The sequence below is a fragment of the Alexandromys fortis genome, unplaced genomic scaffold (genome assembly GCF_014885135.2).
Source record: "Alexandromys fortis isolate MF-2015 unplaced genomic scaffold, M_Fortis_MF-2015_v1.1 scaffold_219, whole genome shotgun sequence".
In the NCBI taxonomy this organism is placed as follows: domain Eukaryota; kingdom Metazoa; phylum Chordata; class Mammalia; order Rodentia; family Cricetidae; genus Alexandromys; species Alexandromys fortis.
This window is the reverse complement of record NW_026068092.1, coordinates 1,555,668-1,570,939: the sequence shown is the minus strand read 5'-3', so window position 1 is coordinate 1,570,939 and position 15,272 is coordinate 1,555,668. Positions and strand designations below refer to the sequence as shown.

The 15,272-nt window shown below is 49.9% G+C and overlaps 2 protein-coding genes across 5 annotated transcripts in view; both read left to right on the top strand.

Moving 5' to 3' along the window:
• Nucleotides 1-3,718, top strand: part of Crkl (CRK like proto-oncogene, adaptor protein) — a 38,440-nt gene extending 34,722 nt beyond the window's left edge. Inside the window, exon 3 of the mRNA XM_050122933.1 lies at nucleotides 3-3,718. Within this exon, the coding sequence (XP_049978890.1) occupies nucleotides 3-137 (135 nt within the window). The 3' untranslated portion in view covers nucleotides 138-3,718. The remainder of the gene's footprint in view (nucleotides 1-2) is intronic.
• A 6,499-nt stretch (nucleotides 3,719-10,217) lies between these two features.
• Nucleotides 10,218-15,272, top strand: part of Aifm3 (AIF family member 3) — a 19,784-nt gene continuing 14,729 nt past the window's right edge. For 3 of the 4 annotated variants that reach the window (XR_007588844.1, XM_050123012.1, XM_050123010.1), the window contains exons 1-2: nucleotides 10,218-10,511; nucleotides 12,520-12,708. Coding sequence is in view for 3 of the 4 variants with exons in the window: in XM_050123012.1 (XP_049978969.1) it covers nucleotides 12,678-12,708 (31 nt within the window). In the remaining variant the exon portion in view is untranslated. Of the gene's footprint in view, nucleotides 10,512-11,903; nucleotides 12,090-12,519; nucleotides 12,709-15,272 lie in introns of all 4 variants that reach the window. The other variant, XM_050123011.1, reaches the window with a different exon arrangement.

The following is a 15,272-nucleotide window of genomic DNA, read 5'->3' as shown; positions in this document are numbered from 1 at the left end:
AGGTTGGTGACATTGTGAAAGTCACAAGGATGAATATAAATGGCCAATGGGAAGGCGAGGTGAATGGGCGCAAAGGGCTTTTCCCTTTCACACATGTTAAAATCTTTGACCCTCAAAACCCAGATGACAACGAGTGATTGCTGTTGCCGTCCCTGCTGCTGCCTTGTCCTGCCTGTCATAATCTCCTTTGAAGTGGGAAGCACTCTCCCATGCAAGTCACAGCGAGCTGCTGGGCCACTCCCACACATTGGTGGTCTCCTGCACATTTGGAATGCCTCCAGCGGCTGCCTCTTGGCATTTGTATCATAGTCATGCTGTCAAAGAGTAGCTGATTTTAGAGTTCTTCTGGATTATAAACTGGAAATACTGGCGGAAGCACACAAGTCGAGAGAATTGAACACAGAAAGGGTCTTCCTTCTCATCGCTGCCTTGTTTATACTTGAGGCTGACTGTTGTGCTCGCCATATAAAGTGTGAGCCTGCTGATGGTCCACTCAGAGGGTTAGCCTCGGCAAGCTCTTGCTGTTGCTGGGCTGTAGAGCAGTGGCTGTGCCATCAACTTGTTTTTCTTTGAACAACAGAGGAAGTAAACTCCAGACAGTTTTGTCCAAACTCCTGAAATTTGGCTTGTTTCCACTTTCTTTTGTTTAGCTTTGGTTTTGGAAGACTAATTCATTAGAGTTGTGTGTGTTCTGAACAGATTTTTAAATAGTAGGTTGGATTTTTGTGATAGTCTAAGGAACAGTGCGTGTCCCTGAGCTTCCAAACTGAAGCTGCTGTATGTAACTAAAGGAAAATGAAGACACCCTGAAGTAGAGGCCTTTATCTTTTGTTACCTTGTGTACTGCTTGGCAAACAAAGCACACACAGCAGCAGCCTGGTGTGCCGTGCTGTGTGCAGCCGGGAAGCACCAGGGTGAGCCACTGGTGATCTGTGGACTGTTGCTGTCACGGTTGCCATTGATAGGAGCAGAAAGAGTGGAGCGCTTGGTCAGTTCTGTCTAGCTTTTCAATGAGCACCCCTTTAGGAACTAAAATTAAGTTTATAGAATTATTGCATTCAGCACAAAGTCCTGTCAGCCCCTCCTGTCCAGGCTGCATGAAAGTGGTGGTGCTGTGTGTCCTGGTTCCATAGCCTACGTGGAATACAGCACAGTGCTCCTGAGCAAAGAAAATGCAGGCTCTGGAACCCCTAACCCATATACCATGAGCCAACATGCAAGCCAGCTGATACAAATGTGTGTCTGACCCCTCATCCACACAAAGTATGCTTTGTTTCAGCTGGACCCTGATGAGAACACACAACACCACAGCAGTCTCAGAAATGTAGCGGTGACTTAGTGAATAGTTCCAGCATTTACAGAACAGCTAGCTGTAACTGTGACCCTGGCTCTGAGACTCTTAGGCTGTGACAACCAAGGGAACATATCCTGGAGGCAAAACTAACACAGCCATTTGTCCGCTATATTTATTCTCTTAAAGACTTTTTTTTGTTTAATGTTGTGTATATTGGCATGGTAGCACACACCTTTCTTTAATTCCAGCACTAGGAAAGGCTGAGGTAAGCATGTCTCAGAGTTCAAAGGCCAGCCTGCCTGATCATGTAATTGTAATCTATCTAGGTTGTAATCTGGACAACCAGATGGACATAGACTGTTTCAGAGCCCCCCACCCCCTAAAAAAGTGTATGGGCGTTTTGCCTGCATGTATGAATGTGCATCCCATAGGTGCAGTGCCTAAGGAGGCCAGAAGAGAGTGTTGGATCCTCTGGAACTGGAGTCACTGTGTGGGTGCTAAGAATTGAACCTGGGTCCTCTGTAAGAGCAGTAAATCTCTTTAAATCAGTATCCCATCAGGCTGATAAGTGCCATATTTTAGTGTTCATGTGACAAAATGGTTATTTGGGGTTTGGGGGTAGTATCATGTCTACCTATCTGTGGCTTTCCTAGATGTCAGCTCTTTTCCATCTCTGGAAGCTGCCTTTTTTTTTTTTTTTTTTTTAGCCAGATCTATTGAGTGAGCCCCAAACTGCCTAGAACAATACTTGCCCTCTGGCTAGTGGCCAGCCCGAGGCCTTTTGATACCTGCACTGAGTACATGCCTGTTCACAGAAGACACAGCCTCCAAGGAATCGCACCCCATCACTGGGGCTTGAGCCTCATGCCTTACACATGCTAGGTAAGCCCTCTACCACTGAACTCTTCTTTAAATTTTGAGATGGGATTTCCATAAGTTGCCTATGCTGGCTTTGAATTTTACATCCCAGCCCCAGCTGAAATTACAAACGTTTGAGGCACCACACCCAGCTCTTAAGGTCTTTTCAAACTACATTTAACTGAAGGGCTTGAGTGTCTTGATTATAGCAGCCTGCTCAGTGCAGGCAGCCGCTTTTGAGAATAGGATTTCCCTTCTCAAGTCTGTTGATGAACAAGACTCCATGTAGATTCAGGATCAAAATGCCCCATAAACCTGGAGTTTGGTTTATAAAACCAGCTAATTTGGCTCATGTTTCTACAGCTCCCTCAGGTCCAGAGCTGGACATAAGACTTAAGTTCTGAACTCAGGATATGTGCCAAAAGTAGTAATTTCCTGAATTAGAAGCTTGTCAGTTTATTAATCAGGAAAATTTTCCTTTCACACTGATAGAAAGTGGCATCTTCCTAGGTCCCACTCTCTGGAAAGACATGTAGCCTCGGAGGGGAGTGAGATCCAGGGGTGGCTTTCCTTCTGTGACGGTCACTGCATGGGCTGCTCTGCTGTGTTGGACTGGGATGACAACCCTCTCACTTTTGCTGTTGTGTCTGAGAAGGGAATGACTAGGTTGCCAGGGCATAGATGGATAGATCAAGTCCTGTCACCTGGGCAGGACCTCCCTGCAGAAGGCATCCTTGGCACTCTGCACTGCTTTGACGCCACCTGTTGCAGGGTTAACAGGGTGCGTGGCTTTGGTCACCCAGACTCAGAACCCTCTTTGCTCACCGGAAGAGACTCTGTGCCCTCCCTTGGAGTTGCACGTTCCTGGCACTGTGCCAGCCTTCCTCTACACCTGTTTACAGACAAGATGGGCCAGGATTGATGGCCACTGCTCTTGTAATTTTTGCTCAGAAGAATAATGAGCTTTTTTTTTTTTTAAGGGATGATGTGTTTTTGTTCTAGGTGTTTATAATTTAATCTTTTAATATTATGTTCATTAACCTCTTAAAATGAGTGAATTCTTGATTGTTTTAACACAGTACCTAAGACTAATGCTTTCTGTGGCCTCCTCACCACAGGACCAGAGAACCACATCCCTGGTAACTGCTGTGAGTGTGGACACTGAGCTGCTTGTATATTCTAAAGGAGCAGGAGGACAGTTCTCTGATACAGGAGGAACAGTGGCCTTGCTTCTAGACGGTCTTCACTGTGTGTTTTAAAATGACATAAAACTCTTTTGACATGTATAACTTAAAGATCATAAGTGTCAGGCAATAATATTTTCTGTGTAAGCTTTTAAAATTATTTTTGGGGATTATAGCTTGTTTTATTTTGTGCTATAAAATTAACAGTATTAAATGACTTATATTCTTAGAATACAGTGAGTGTCTTTTCTTAACAGATTAGTGCCTTTTTATTTTTGTATTCCATTTTACGTTACTGGTCCCAGCATCAAAAACCCTTGTTTCCATGGCCTGTTTGTACATTGTCTCAATAAAACTTGCACCAGCTGGCGGTGGCAGCAGCCTCGGTGTTTCAGTGTCTCCTCAGTCAGCCCCCACCAGCCTCTCCCGACGTGAAACTGGCGAAGCCCCTGGTAGTCACAGAAACTTGCTCATGCTGCTCCCGCTTCCCTCACCCCACAACAGCAGCTTCTTATTCTGGGAAATACCCGCTCTCTGGACATGGTGGGAGCTCTGGGACTCAGCCTCCAAGCAGGGGTGCAGGCTCTGCTCTGCTGAGGGCTGTTGAGCATGAGCTAAGCAGAGATGCTCGGTGGTCAGGGAAGGTAAGCGATCCTGTCTGCTGCCATTCCTGTCTAGATGTACACCTCCTTGTGAGCTTTGGGGATCTCTAGGAGGGAACTTTGGTGTCGGCGGCTTGCTTAAAAACCTCACAAATTGCTGGGTGATGGTGGTGATGCATGCCTTTGGTCCCAGCTCTTCTGCCTCCCAATAGGCAGAGGCAGGTGAATCTCTGAGTTGGAGGCCAGCCTGGTCTACAGAGTTCCAGGGCAGGCAGAGAAACCCTGTCTTTAAAAAAAAAAAAAAAAAAAAAAAAAAGCCTCACAAACTCTGTGGGAGTTACAGTTTAGGGCTCCCCTCACAAACTCTGTGGGAGTTACAGTTTAGGGCTCCCCTCACAAACTCTGGGAGTTACAGTTTAGGGTTCCCCTGCTGTTACCCAGGAAGCACATTTCATCTTTTATGCACATTTTACTCTTGCGCCTGTTTATGTGTGTATCAAGAAATTCAACCAACCCCTTAAACCTTGAATCCTCTTGCCTGCCAGTGCTGGAATTGTGGGCATGTGTAGGCACGCTCAACGTCTTCTGCGGATTCGAGGGTGATGAGGAGCACTGCTTGGCAGGCCTGCACCTGAGCTACCCAGACCTCCAGCATCTGGGAGATTCAGACCTCAGCGCTTTTATCCCCCCCACCCCGGTTCTGAGTAGTGGATACCAGTGCTGGAAGTTGAAGTAGAGTGAGGTTTTAGAACCACTGTGCCAATGGACACCCTCTCTGGGCAAGGGGCTGTAGTTCTAATGCTGCCTGAATTAAAGAACTAGGTCCCATAGGGTTCAAATTGGCCCTGCGCTTCCCACCACCACCATTTACTGCAGAGACAACCCGCCAATGAGCATTTAGGCCTGGGCACTCTCAGCCAAGCAGCCTGCAAATGAGGTGGGGGCTGGACCATGCATAGAGCTTCGCTCCCCAACTCGGTACCGGAAAGGTTTGCTCCAAACCCCTCTGCTCACCCTTGGGTCACCTGGACTTAAACCATAAGCCTCACTAGCCAGTTCTTGTGACGCCCACTTGACCGGACACTGCTTCCCATACACCCAGCCTACAGAAAACTACAGCTTCCCAAGTGTGGGGAGAGCAGACCTTGCATCTTGAAAGGGACAACCTGGCCTTGGTCTGGGGTGAGTGTGAGAGGACCCCACACTGGGCAAAGGTAGAGACTCCAGAAGGATTCAAGCTTTCTGGAGGCTCCTTATTGCCCTCATGGGGCTGGGCGTGGGGTGGAGCTGGCAGGGTCCAGTGGGACCATGGCTCCTTATATTATGTCTCTGAATCAAACTAGCTTCTAAGGGGTGCTGTGTTCTCAGTCCAAGAACCAGATGTTGGGAAAAAGTCACTTTTTCTTTTGTTTTCCTTTTCCTTTCTGTCTTATTTTTAAAGATTTATTTGTTTATGTATATGAGCACTCTACTTGCATGTATGCCTACCTGAAAGAAGAGGACATCAGATCCCACTATAAATGGTTGTGAGCCACCATGTGGTTGCTGGGAATTGAACTCAGGACCTTTGGACGAGCAGCCAATGCTCTTAACCACTGAGCCATCTCTTCAGGCCTCTCTGTCTTTCTTATTTATTTCACTACCGTCATTTTATGAGGCAAGGTCTCTCTATAGCTCTGGCTGCTCTGGAATCCCTGTCTTAAAGGAGTGCACCACTGCACCTGACTTTATCTTTTCCCCCTTTGTTTTGTTTAACTTTGTGATACAGCCCAGGCTGGCCTCAGAATGCTGATGTTCCTGCCTCCACCTCCCAAGTTCTGGAATTGGTTTGTGCCACCAAGCCTGATTCATTCATCGCCAGGACTTCGTGCATGATAGGCGAGCACTCTACTGACTGAGCCACATCCTGGCCTCTAGCTTTTTCTTGGCTGAATAAAGATGGTCTTGCACCCCTCTGTTGGAGACCTGAATGAGAAGAGTGGGGAGCACCGAAGCTTGCTTCATGACAGGAGTGCCCTGGGGTTGAGGAGCAGTATGAGGCTCCCCATTCTCCTAGACCATGAGCAGACCCCACACTCATTACTTCAGCAAACCAAACCTGTGTCTGGGGGGATGTTCAGTCACTCCAACCCTGTGTTTGCTATTGTCAGGATGCTGGAATGTGCCACCTCACCAGAATCAAGACTAGGACTTTGGCTTCAGGGATCAGCATCTTGCTGGGTCTTCCTGAGTTCTCTTGTCACATGAGCCACCTGACCTCTGATGGCCTTTCTGAAGGTAGCTGTCCTAACTAGTCCCGGGTTTAGTGTTTGCTCTATGAAGCTCTTGCCACTTCTGCTGACACTTCTGCCCTACAGGACAGCAGGGACCTGAAGCCTAATGCCCTAGACCCCAAGGGTACCATAATCTTACTCCATGCCAAGATTTCTTCCCAAGTGGTCATCTTCACAGCCGTTACACTTGTGCCCTTCCAGTTTCAGCTTTGGTACCTCAAACTCAGCAGCCCCTGTTCCGCTTCCTACATCTGTCTTGTTCTGCCAGCAGTCACGGGGAAGCTGCAGTAGACCGGTTTGCAAACTGCAGGACTTGGATGTTCTAGGATTTCCATTGCTACAACAGGATACCATGACCAAAAACCAAGTTGGAGAGGAAAGGGTTTGCTTGGCTTATACTTCCACACTGTTGCTCATCACTGAAGGAAATTGGGACAGGAACTCAAGTAGGATGGGATCCTGGAGGCAGGAGCTGATGCAGAGGCCAGGGAGCGGTGTTGCTTACTGGCTTGATCCTCATGGCTTGTTCATCCTGCCTTCCTATAGAACCCAGGTCCAGCAGCCCAGGCATGGCACCGCCTAACGTAGTCTGGGCTCTCTTTCACTGAACACTAATAGAGAAAATGCCTTAAAGCCGGATCTCATGGAGGCATTTCCTCAATTGAGGCTCCTTCCTCTCTGAGGACTCTACCTTGTGTCAAAACACAATCCCAGCCAGTGCAGGGTCCCTAACCTCTCTGAACCTCAGTTTCCCCATCCTCTGACTAGCGGTGAAGAGTAAAGGCTAATCAGACCTACTGGTATATGGCTGTAATCTTGGCTACTCCAGGGGCAGTTGAGATGATAGTTCAAGGCCTGACAGTCAGTTCAAAGCTAGTCTGGGCATTTTAGTGAGTCCCTGCCTCAGAATGAAAATATAAACAGCTGGACAGTGTTGGTGCACGCCTTTAATCCCAGCATTCTGGAGGCAGAGGTAGGCAGATTTCTGTGGGTTCAACTAGCTTGGTCTACATAGTGAGTTCCAGGACAGCCAAGGCTTATACATAGAGAAAACCTGTTGAAAACCCTGTCAAAACAAAACAAAATAATGGTTGAGTATCAAGGTTAGTGGCAGAACAGTTTTCTAGCGTAAATGAGACCATGGATTGAATCCCCATAACTTCAAAAATAACAAATAAAAAAATAGTAAATCAAGCTGCATATGGGGGTGTTCAACTACTCAAGAAGCTGAGGCTTAGATGGCAAGTTTCGGAGTAGGAAGGATGGCTCAGTGATTAAGGGCGGTTGCTGAGCGGTTCCAAGCATCCACATGGCAGCTCACAAACAATTCCAGAGGACCCAACGCCCTCTTCTGGACTCCACAGGCTCTGCATGTATCTGTGCATAGACATACAGATGGACGTGGAATAAAAAGTATATTTTTAAAAAGATTTCATACAGGTTGTGATGGTATATACTTTTAATCCCAGCATTCTGGAGGCACAGGCAGGCAGATCTCTGTGAGTTTGAGGCCTGATGTGGGAGTGATTTCTTATTAATAAAGAAACTGCCTGGGCCCCTTGATAGGCCAACCCATAGGTGGGTGGAGTAAACAGAAGAGAATGCTGGGAGAAAGAAGCTTAGTCAGGAGTCGCCATGATTCTCCCACGCCAGACAGATGCAGGTTAAGATCCTCCCTGGTAAGCCAGCTCATGGGCTACACAGAATATTAGAAATGGGTTAGAACAATATGTAAGAGCTAACCAATAAGAGGCTGAAACTAGCCGGGCCAGGCAGTGTTTAAAAGAATACAGTTTCCGTGTAATTATTTCGGGCATAAGCTAGTCATGCGGTTGGCCGGGTGCCGGGGACGCAGCCCTGCCGATCCTAATTCAACAGAGTCCAGCATGATCTATACAGAGTATTTCCAGGTCAGCCAGAGCCCTATACAGCTAGACCCTGGTCCAAACGACTCAGCTTGAAGGATGTAGCTCCAGCTTAAACAGGCTCTCGGTTCAGGCCCAGAACCTAGTACAGTGGCAAAGGCCTAAAATCCCTAGGGATGTAGAGGCAAGAGGTTAGAAGTTCAAGGTCATCCTGGGTTACATAGCAAGTTTGAGGCCAACTTAAGCTAAATGAGACCATTTCAAAAAAAAAAAAAATCCCACAGATCTTTGTTTCTTTTGTGTCACGTACCTTGGTCACATCCACCTCCAGTTCTCCGTTCCACACCATGACTACCCTCCTCCTTCATGGCCTTTCTTGGTGAGAGTGATAAAGCTCTTGTCTAGCAAGGGCAAGGCCCTGGCTTCCATCCTCAGCTCTGGGGGAGAAAAAGACAAAATAGCGGTCTACTGAGTCAATTAGCGCTGCCTGCTGGAATGTTGACTGATCTCTGTGGAGGCTCTTGTGCTGGATTTGAGCAGTTAGCCATAGCTTCAGGGAGTTCATGAGTGCAGTGACTGTCGTGTCCAGAAAACAGTACTTCGTAGCTCTCCTCCCCATCCTTCAGATCTTATGTTCTTTCTTCCCCCTCTTCCGCATTTCCCCCGAGCCTTGAGGAAACGGGGATTGACAGAGACAACCCATTCATGGTTGAGCACCCAGCGGTCACATATTCTCAGCATTTTGGCTAACTATGAGTCCCTCCTTCAATTGTTGGCCACTGCAGAGAGCAGTTTCTCTGGCCGATAATGCGTATAGACAAATAATTAGAAGGCAATTTGACACTTCCATCCAGCAAGACAGCAAGCAGTCCTAGGATCTCCTAGGGCCTATGGCCTGCCTGGCCATGGGCTTTTAACCACTTGCATTCTCTCCTGAGGAGCAGGCTCTAAATCCAACGGTAAAGTGTTTGGTTACCCCGCAATTTTTGTGCCACTGTTCCGTCAGTGGGTGTGGTACTATAGCACAAAGGTGAGACCACCGGTGGCTTTTCTTCCCCAGTGGCCTGTAGGGCACCTCCCGTCTCTGTGAGAACTAGCCGGCAGAGAGGAAGTTTCCAGTTTGATTTCTGCGTGTCCTGCAATGAAAGTGTGTGGTGCCTTCAGCCACAGTTTTACCATCTAGTCATGGTGGGCAACCAGGAGCAGTGGCAATAGGCAGTTTTTGTTGTTTTTTGTTTGTTTTGTTTTTAAGTGCATATGAAGTTACAGCTTTTGTTGTTTTTCTTGCTAAGATGAGGCTAGAGGCACAAAATTATCAATGTGGATGTGAGGCCAGCTGGCTTGAGGTCAAGAGCATCAGGCCCCAGCACAAGCATGCCTCCAGTGATGGGCCTCTTCAGTGGGGGTCAGCATTCATGATAGAAACCAAACTCCCTGCCAAAGAGGACTGTCCTGAGACCTCCGCTTCTGTGCCCTGGGCAAAAGTCAGTCCCTGGGGCCATCTTTCCATCTGTAAAATGGGTTGGGACAGAGCAGGCGAGCACCGCTTACTCCCAGCAGGCCTGTGGCCCCATGTATTTAGCAATAACAGAAATACTTCCCTGAAGTGCTGCCACTGGTTATAGCTCTAGGACAACCTCTAGGTGACCACAGTGGCTCGGAGACGGAATGGGATGGGCTGAGAAAGACAGTGAAATATCCAGAAAAAGTGGTACTCCGACCTGGGCAGGCTGGCCATGGCTTCAGGGAGGGAGGGCACCATGACGACTCCCGGGAAATTCTCAAATACTAACAGGTTGGGGAAAGAAAATGGAATAAAACGTGACATGTGTGCGAGTGTGGTGAGATCTAGGAGACCTCAGAGGGTCATGCTTGTGTTTTCTTCTTCCGGGACATTTCATCCAGAAATTTAACCTCCACCCAGCCCCCGCCGAACAAGGATGGTTTGGCGACCCTGTGCGCAGTGTCTCTGGGGGATCTCGGGGTGACTCAGATGCAGCCCGGCTGTCATCTCTTTCTCCCTCTCGGCAGGTGGCTGGAAGCTTGACGTTGACCCTACTTTGCTGCGGGGCGGGGCGGACGTCTCGGGCTCGGGGCCCGCAGTGTAGCCGCAGCGCCAGCCCCGCCCCCGCCCGCTCCGCCCTGCAGGCCGGCCGCAGCCGGGCTCGGATCCCGAGCGCCTGCCCGCCCGCTCGCCCGCCCGCCCGCGTCCGCCGAGCCAGGTGAGCGCGCCTGGCTCTGTTCCGCACGCGCCCCGCGCCTTGCGCGCTAGCCCATCTCTACCCTGGCGGCCGAGTGGGGCACTCAGGAGGCTGGAGCGACCCCGATCCTTGCTGCTGCTCCCCAGCACCCCTTTCGGCTGCCTGGAGTCCCCCCACCTTGTGCTGGTCGGTTGGTTGTCGGCTGCGTTTGACAAGGGAGTCGCAAAGAAGCCGGTAAGGGTGCTGGAAAAGGCTTCCCAGACCGAGGAAATTGCACGTGCCAAGGCAGGGAGAGTGGACAGGACGTTGGCGTCAGCACCCACCCCCCTAAATGTGAATCACAAGCTGAGGCGCTCCAAGGCAGCAGTCCCCAGGGCACCTGAAGCCACAGAGGGCCTAGGCTAAGCAGGAGAAAAACCCGACCTCCCACCCAACACACACGAGGAGCGAAGAGAGGGACCTGGATGGGCAAAAGAAGCAGGTTTCGGGCTGGCCTGTTTCCAGGGGGGTCCTGGGGGCCATGCGGAGGACCTGGGAACCTCTGTGAGGTGGGGTAACTCAGAACCTGCTTCAGGTTGCTGGAGTTCTTGGGACATGGATGCAAGCTTATAATGCGAAGTGTGTAGCAGGCAGTGTAAGAACTTTTCTGGGCAGCAAAATGCAGAGGTCTCTCCCTACAGGCCCAAGTAACTTTGCCTTTGAGTTGGGATGGCTGGCCCCAAGCTGGCCTAGCACAGCATAGGTGGAAGGCCTGGTCCCCACCAAATTTCCCGCTAGGCCTGAGGCACCTCCTGGGCACCTGGGAAGGGAGTGAACAGCTGGCTTGGACCCCAGGGTCAAAAGTCAGTCTGTTTGTAGGACCTCAGGCCCAGACAGGTGAGGTCTAAAAGCAGGCAAGAAGGAGGTGGGCCGAGTTAGGCACGGGGGAAACCAGGACCTGGGAAAGGGCTCTCTAGTTCCCAGGAAGAGGGCAACTGGCAACTGAGTTTTATAGACATGCCTTGGTGACAAGTGGGTAAGAGCACACCTACGTGGCTTTGGATTCCTCCTCCCCTGTATTGCTGCTACCATCAGGAGCCAGCAGTGACTGGGCCTTTCCTTCCTTCTTGGTCCCCAGTCCCTTCCTGGGGTCTGGGCAAACAAAGTGAGTCTCAGCACCCCTTTAGTGTAGACTTGAGGAAGAATTTCTAGGTGAGGTGAGTGGGCCAGACTGCTGGTAGAATGTGGAGAGGTCAGTTGTAAACAGGATAGTTACACCTTTGTCCTGAGCCTTCCAGAGTCCACGTCTTCCGGAAGGCCCACCTGTGCAGGAGGACACGTAGCCACAGTGATCTGTTTACCAAGTACTCTTGGCCTCCAGTTTGAGTGATTTTAGAGTGATCTGGGGAACTCTGCTCTCCTTAGGAGTTATTAGGGTGGGGCGTGGGGGACCACACAGATACCCTACCTGCTGCTTGACCGTGATCAGTCTTTCTACCTTCTGTGGGGCGTGACCTCGGCAGTGCACAGCCAGCATGGGGGGTGGGGTACTGATCACTGCTGGGCACAGGGCAGAGCTGTGTGGTCGGTCTCTCTCTTCCCCAACCCCATCAGTCCTGGGCTGGCTGCCCGCTCTTTTCCCCACAGAGCTGGGTTTCCCTGGGGACCAGTGGCTTGGCCTAGCCCCACACCCACAGCCCCCTCCTGGCCACAACTCAGCTAGAAGGAGGGCCGGACCCTCCTGGACCCTGGCCCTCTCTGCCCTGCAGTCCAAGGCCCAGTAGTCTCCACTGCTGAGCTGGGAGCAAGGAGCAGTGACTCCCTTGGAAGGAGGTAGGTGACTAGGGGTTTCCAGTCAGGGTAGTGGCCAAGGCTGGGACAAGACCCTTGTCATTCCCGTTGGAGGAAGAGGGACTCTGGTTCCTAGGGTTTGGTGCAGACTTGGAGGACTTTCCTAGGAAAATGGAGAGTCCCAGAGTCTCTCTTGGGGGAGAAAGGGGAAGTCTGGGGTCAGGTCTCTGCAGCTGTCGGCTACATAGAGGGTGACAGACACTAGGACACCGAGATAAGGGGAGTGTGAGGGTCCTATGCCTGGAAACCTCAAAGGGAGACAGATGCTTCAGAGTACCCACATCCGAGTTCTGAGCTCCCCACGTAGGGCTCTTCCAGTACTCCCATCCCCGCCGCCACCAAAGATGTCTCTGACTCTCCCCACATGTTCATCAGTGTCCACACCTGCACCAATGTCCCCTCTCACCTGCAGGCTCTAAAGCTGTCCAGTTGGCATGGCAGCTCCAGCGTCTCTGAGGACCACAGGGGGTCCAGTCCTGCAGGGGACATCGTAGACCTTGGCCAGCCGGCCAGCCGGACAGCCTGCCATCTGCGCTCCCGCCAGCCAGGCCAGATCTCAGGCCATTCACCATGGGCGGCTGCTTCTCCAAGCCCAAGCCAGGTACCTCCCCTTCTCTGACAGCCTCCCCCTCCCTCTCTGCACTCCACCAACCTCCAAAGTAGGTCAGGCAAGGCAGGAGCCCAGAATGTTAATGCACTGTAGGCAAGAGGGGCGAAGGCCTAAGAAGGCTCTCCTGGACTCTCCCCTGGCAGCCCCTCTTTATTTGGGGCTTTGTGTGTTGGTGGTCGGGACCACAGTCGGTCCCTCTTAGAAAGTGGAGTCTGGAAGGTTGGAGAAGGGGCTACTTCCTCCATCGCTTGAGAAGAGAGGCTCCAGAAATATTCTTAGCTGCAGTGTGAGGCTGTTTCCCTCTCTGCAAAATAGACCTGGACACTGACCTCTCAAAGAGGCTGGTAGGGTATGATGGGCGGGGCTCTTCACCCCGTCGCTGTGATAGCCGATGTCATCTCTGGGCCTCATTTCCTTTTTCTGTTTCTTTATTTCTTTGTTGTTGTTTTTGTCTATTTGAGTTTTTGTTTTTTGAGACAGGGTCTCACTATGTAGACCAGGCTGGTCTCAAACTTACAGGCTGGTCTCAAACTGTGCCTTGCAAGTGCTAGGCTTAAAGGCATGCACCATTGTGCCCTGTCTCCTCTCCGTTTATATAGGAAATCCTGGCCCTACCGAGCCCTAGAAGCCCCAGCCAGATAGGGTGATTCTAAGGTAGGAGAGCACTTGGGATCTGCCCTGACACTGGACTTAGGCCTTTGAGTTTCTCCCCCAGTCCACACATTCCTTCTTCCCTAGTCATAACCTCCAGGAAGCAGGACCTGTCGCCATGACAGGATGCAGAACTTGAGGGCTTCAGAGCCCAGGCAGTGCTCCACCCACCCCTACCCAGCTTGCCCTGGTTGGCTCACTCTGCCAGCTTGTGTAGCTCTCCTTACCTGATACCCAGCAGCTCGGTTACCTTGGGACTCAGACTTTTCTCTTTTTCTTGGGCTTGTGGTAGGACTTGGGGGAAGAGGCAGAGTTGTGACCCACTGGTGGTGGTGGTGGGAACTGTTCTTCCTTGCCTGAGTCTGTACCAGGTCCCTCAGCCTCTGCCACAGGTACCCATTGTCTTATTCCCCTTCTCGGAGTGGACAGGGATGTGCCAGCAAGATTCCACGTGAGTCACATACTGGGTACCTGTGGGACTGCTTGGCTAGCAGGAGCCCAAAGAAACAAGCTATCATCTGTAGTTTCTTTTAAATAACCCCAAAGAGCTGGCCTAACCGGGGACCTCTGACTCGCAGACTTTAGATTTAGAGCTAGCCATTGTCCCCTGACCCATCCCTTATCTGCTGCTTTGTTTTGTAACTTTTTTTTAAGGCAAGGTCTCATATAGCCCAGGATGGCCTCAAACTCTTTATGGAGTTGAGGATGATCTTGAATTTGTGATTCTCCTACCTCCACTCCCTTAATTCTGGAATTAGAGGACTGTACCATTAAAAGTTAGTTTATTTAGTACTAGGTATAGAACTCAGGCTTTGGGAACGCTAGGCAAACACTTTGCCAACTAAGCTATAGCCATAGTTCCTTCTTGATTTTTTTTCAAACTTATTTTTATTATTTTAAATTGGGTGGAGTCGGTGGGGTGTATGTGGGTGTGTGGGTGTGCTTGTGTGTGCACACAAGTGCAGGTGCATGCAGAGGTCAGAAGACTCAAACCCCTGGATAGGGTTATAGGCTGTTTGGAGCCACCTGATTTGGGTGTTGGATCTCAAACTCTGGAGGAACAGTATGTGCTCTAGCTCTAGCTCTGGTTTTGTTTGTTTGCTTGCTTTTTTAAAAAAAAGGATCTATTTATTTATTTACTTATTTGGTTTTTGTGTAGCAGCCTTTGCTGTCCTGGAACTCGCTCTGTAGACCAGGCTGGTCTTGAACTCAGAGATCCACCTGCTTCTGCCTCCTGAGTGCTAGGATTAAAGGTGTGCACCACCACGCCTGGCCTTTTTTTTTTTTTTTTAATTTTATGTATGTGAGTGTTTTGCTTGCAGGTATGGAAGTGCATAGCATGTGTGCAGTGCTTGTGGAGGCCAGAAGAGGGCATCTAACTCCTGAAACTGGAGTTACTGGTGGTTAGTTGTAAGCCATGGTGTGGGTGCTGGAAATCAAACCTGGGTCCTCTGCAAAAGCAGCAAATACTCTTGACCTCTGAGCTACCACCCCACCCCCTTTTGGTTTTTGATTTTTTTTTGTTTGTTTTGGGTTTGTTTTGTCTTGTCTTGTTTTTCGAGACAGGGTTGCTCTATAGCTTTGGAGCCTGTCCTGGAACTAGCTCTGTTGACCAGGCTGGCCTCAAACTCACAGAGATTTGCCTGCCTCTGCCTTCCAAGTGTTGCAATTAAATGGGTAAGCCACCACTGCCTGGCTCAGTGCCCCCCTTTTAAAAAAGACAGAGTTATACAATTTAGCCCTCAATGACTGTATAGACTAAGCCAGCCCAGTGCTCTGAGCCTCCCCCAGGCTGGGCTCACAGACCGTGCTCATAACACCCAGTTTATGTTTATAAAGCTTTGTATTTTATTTGTTTTTTGTTTTTTTTTTTTGTTTTTTTTTTTTTTTTTTTTTTTTTTTTT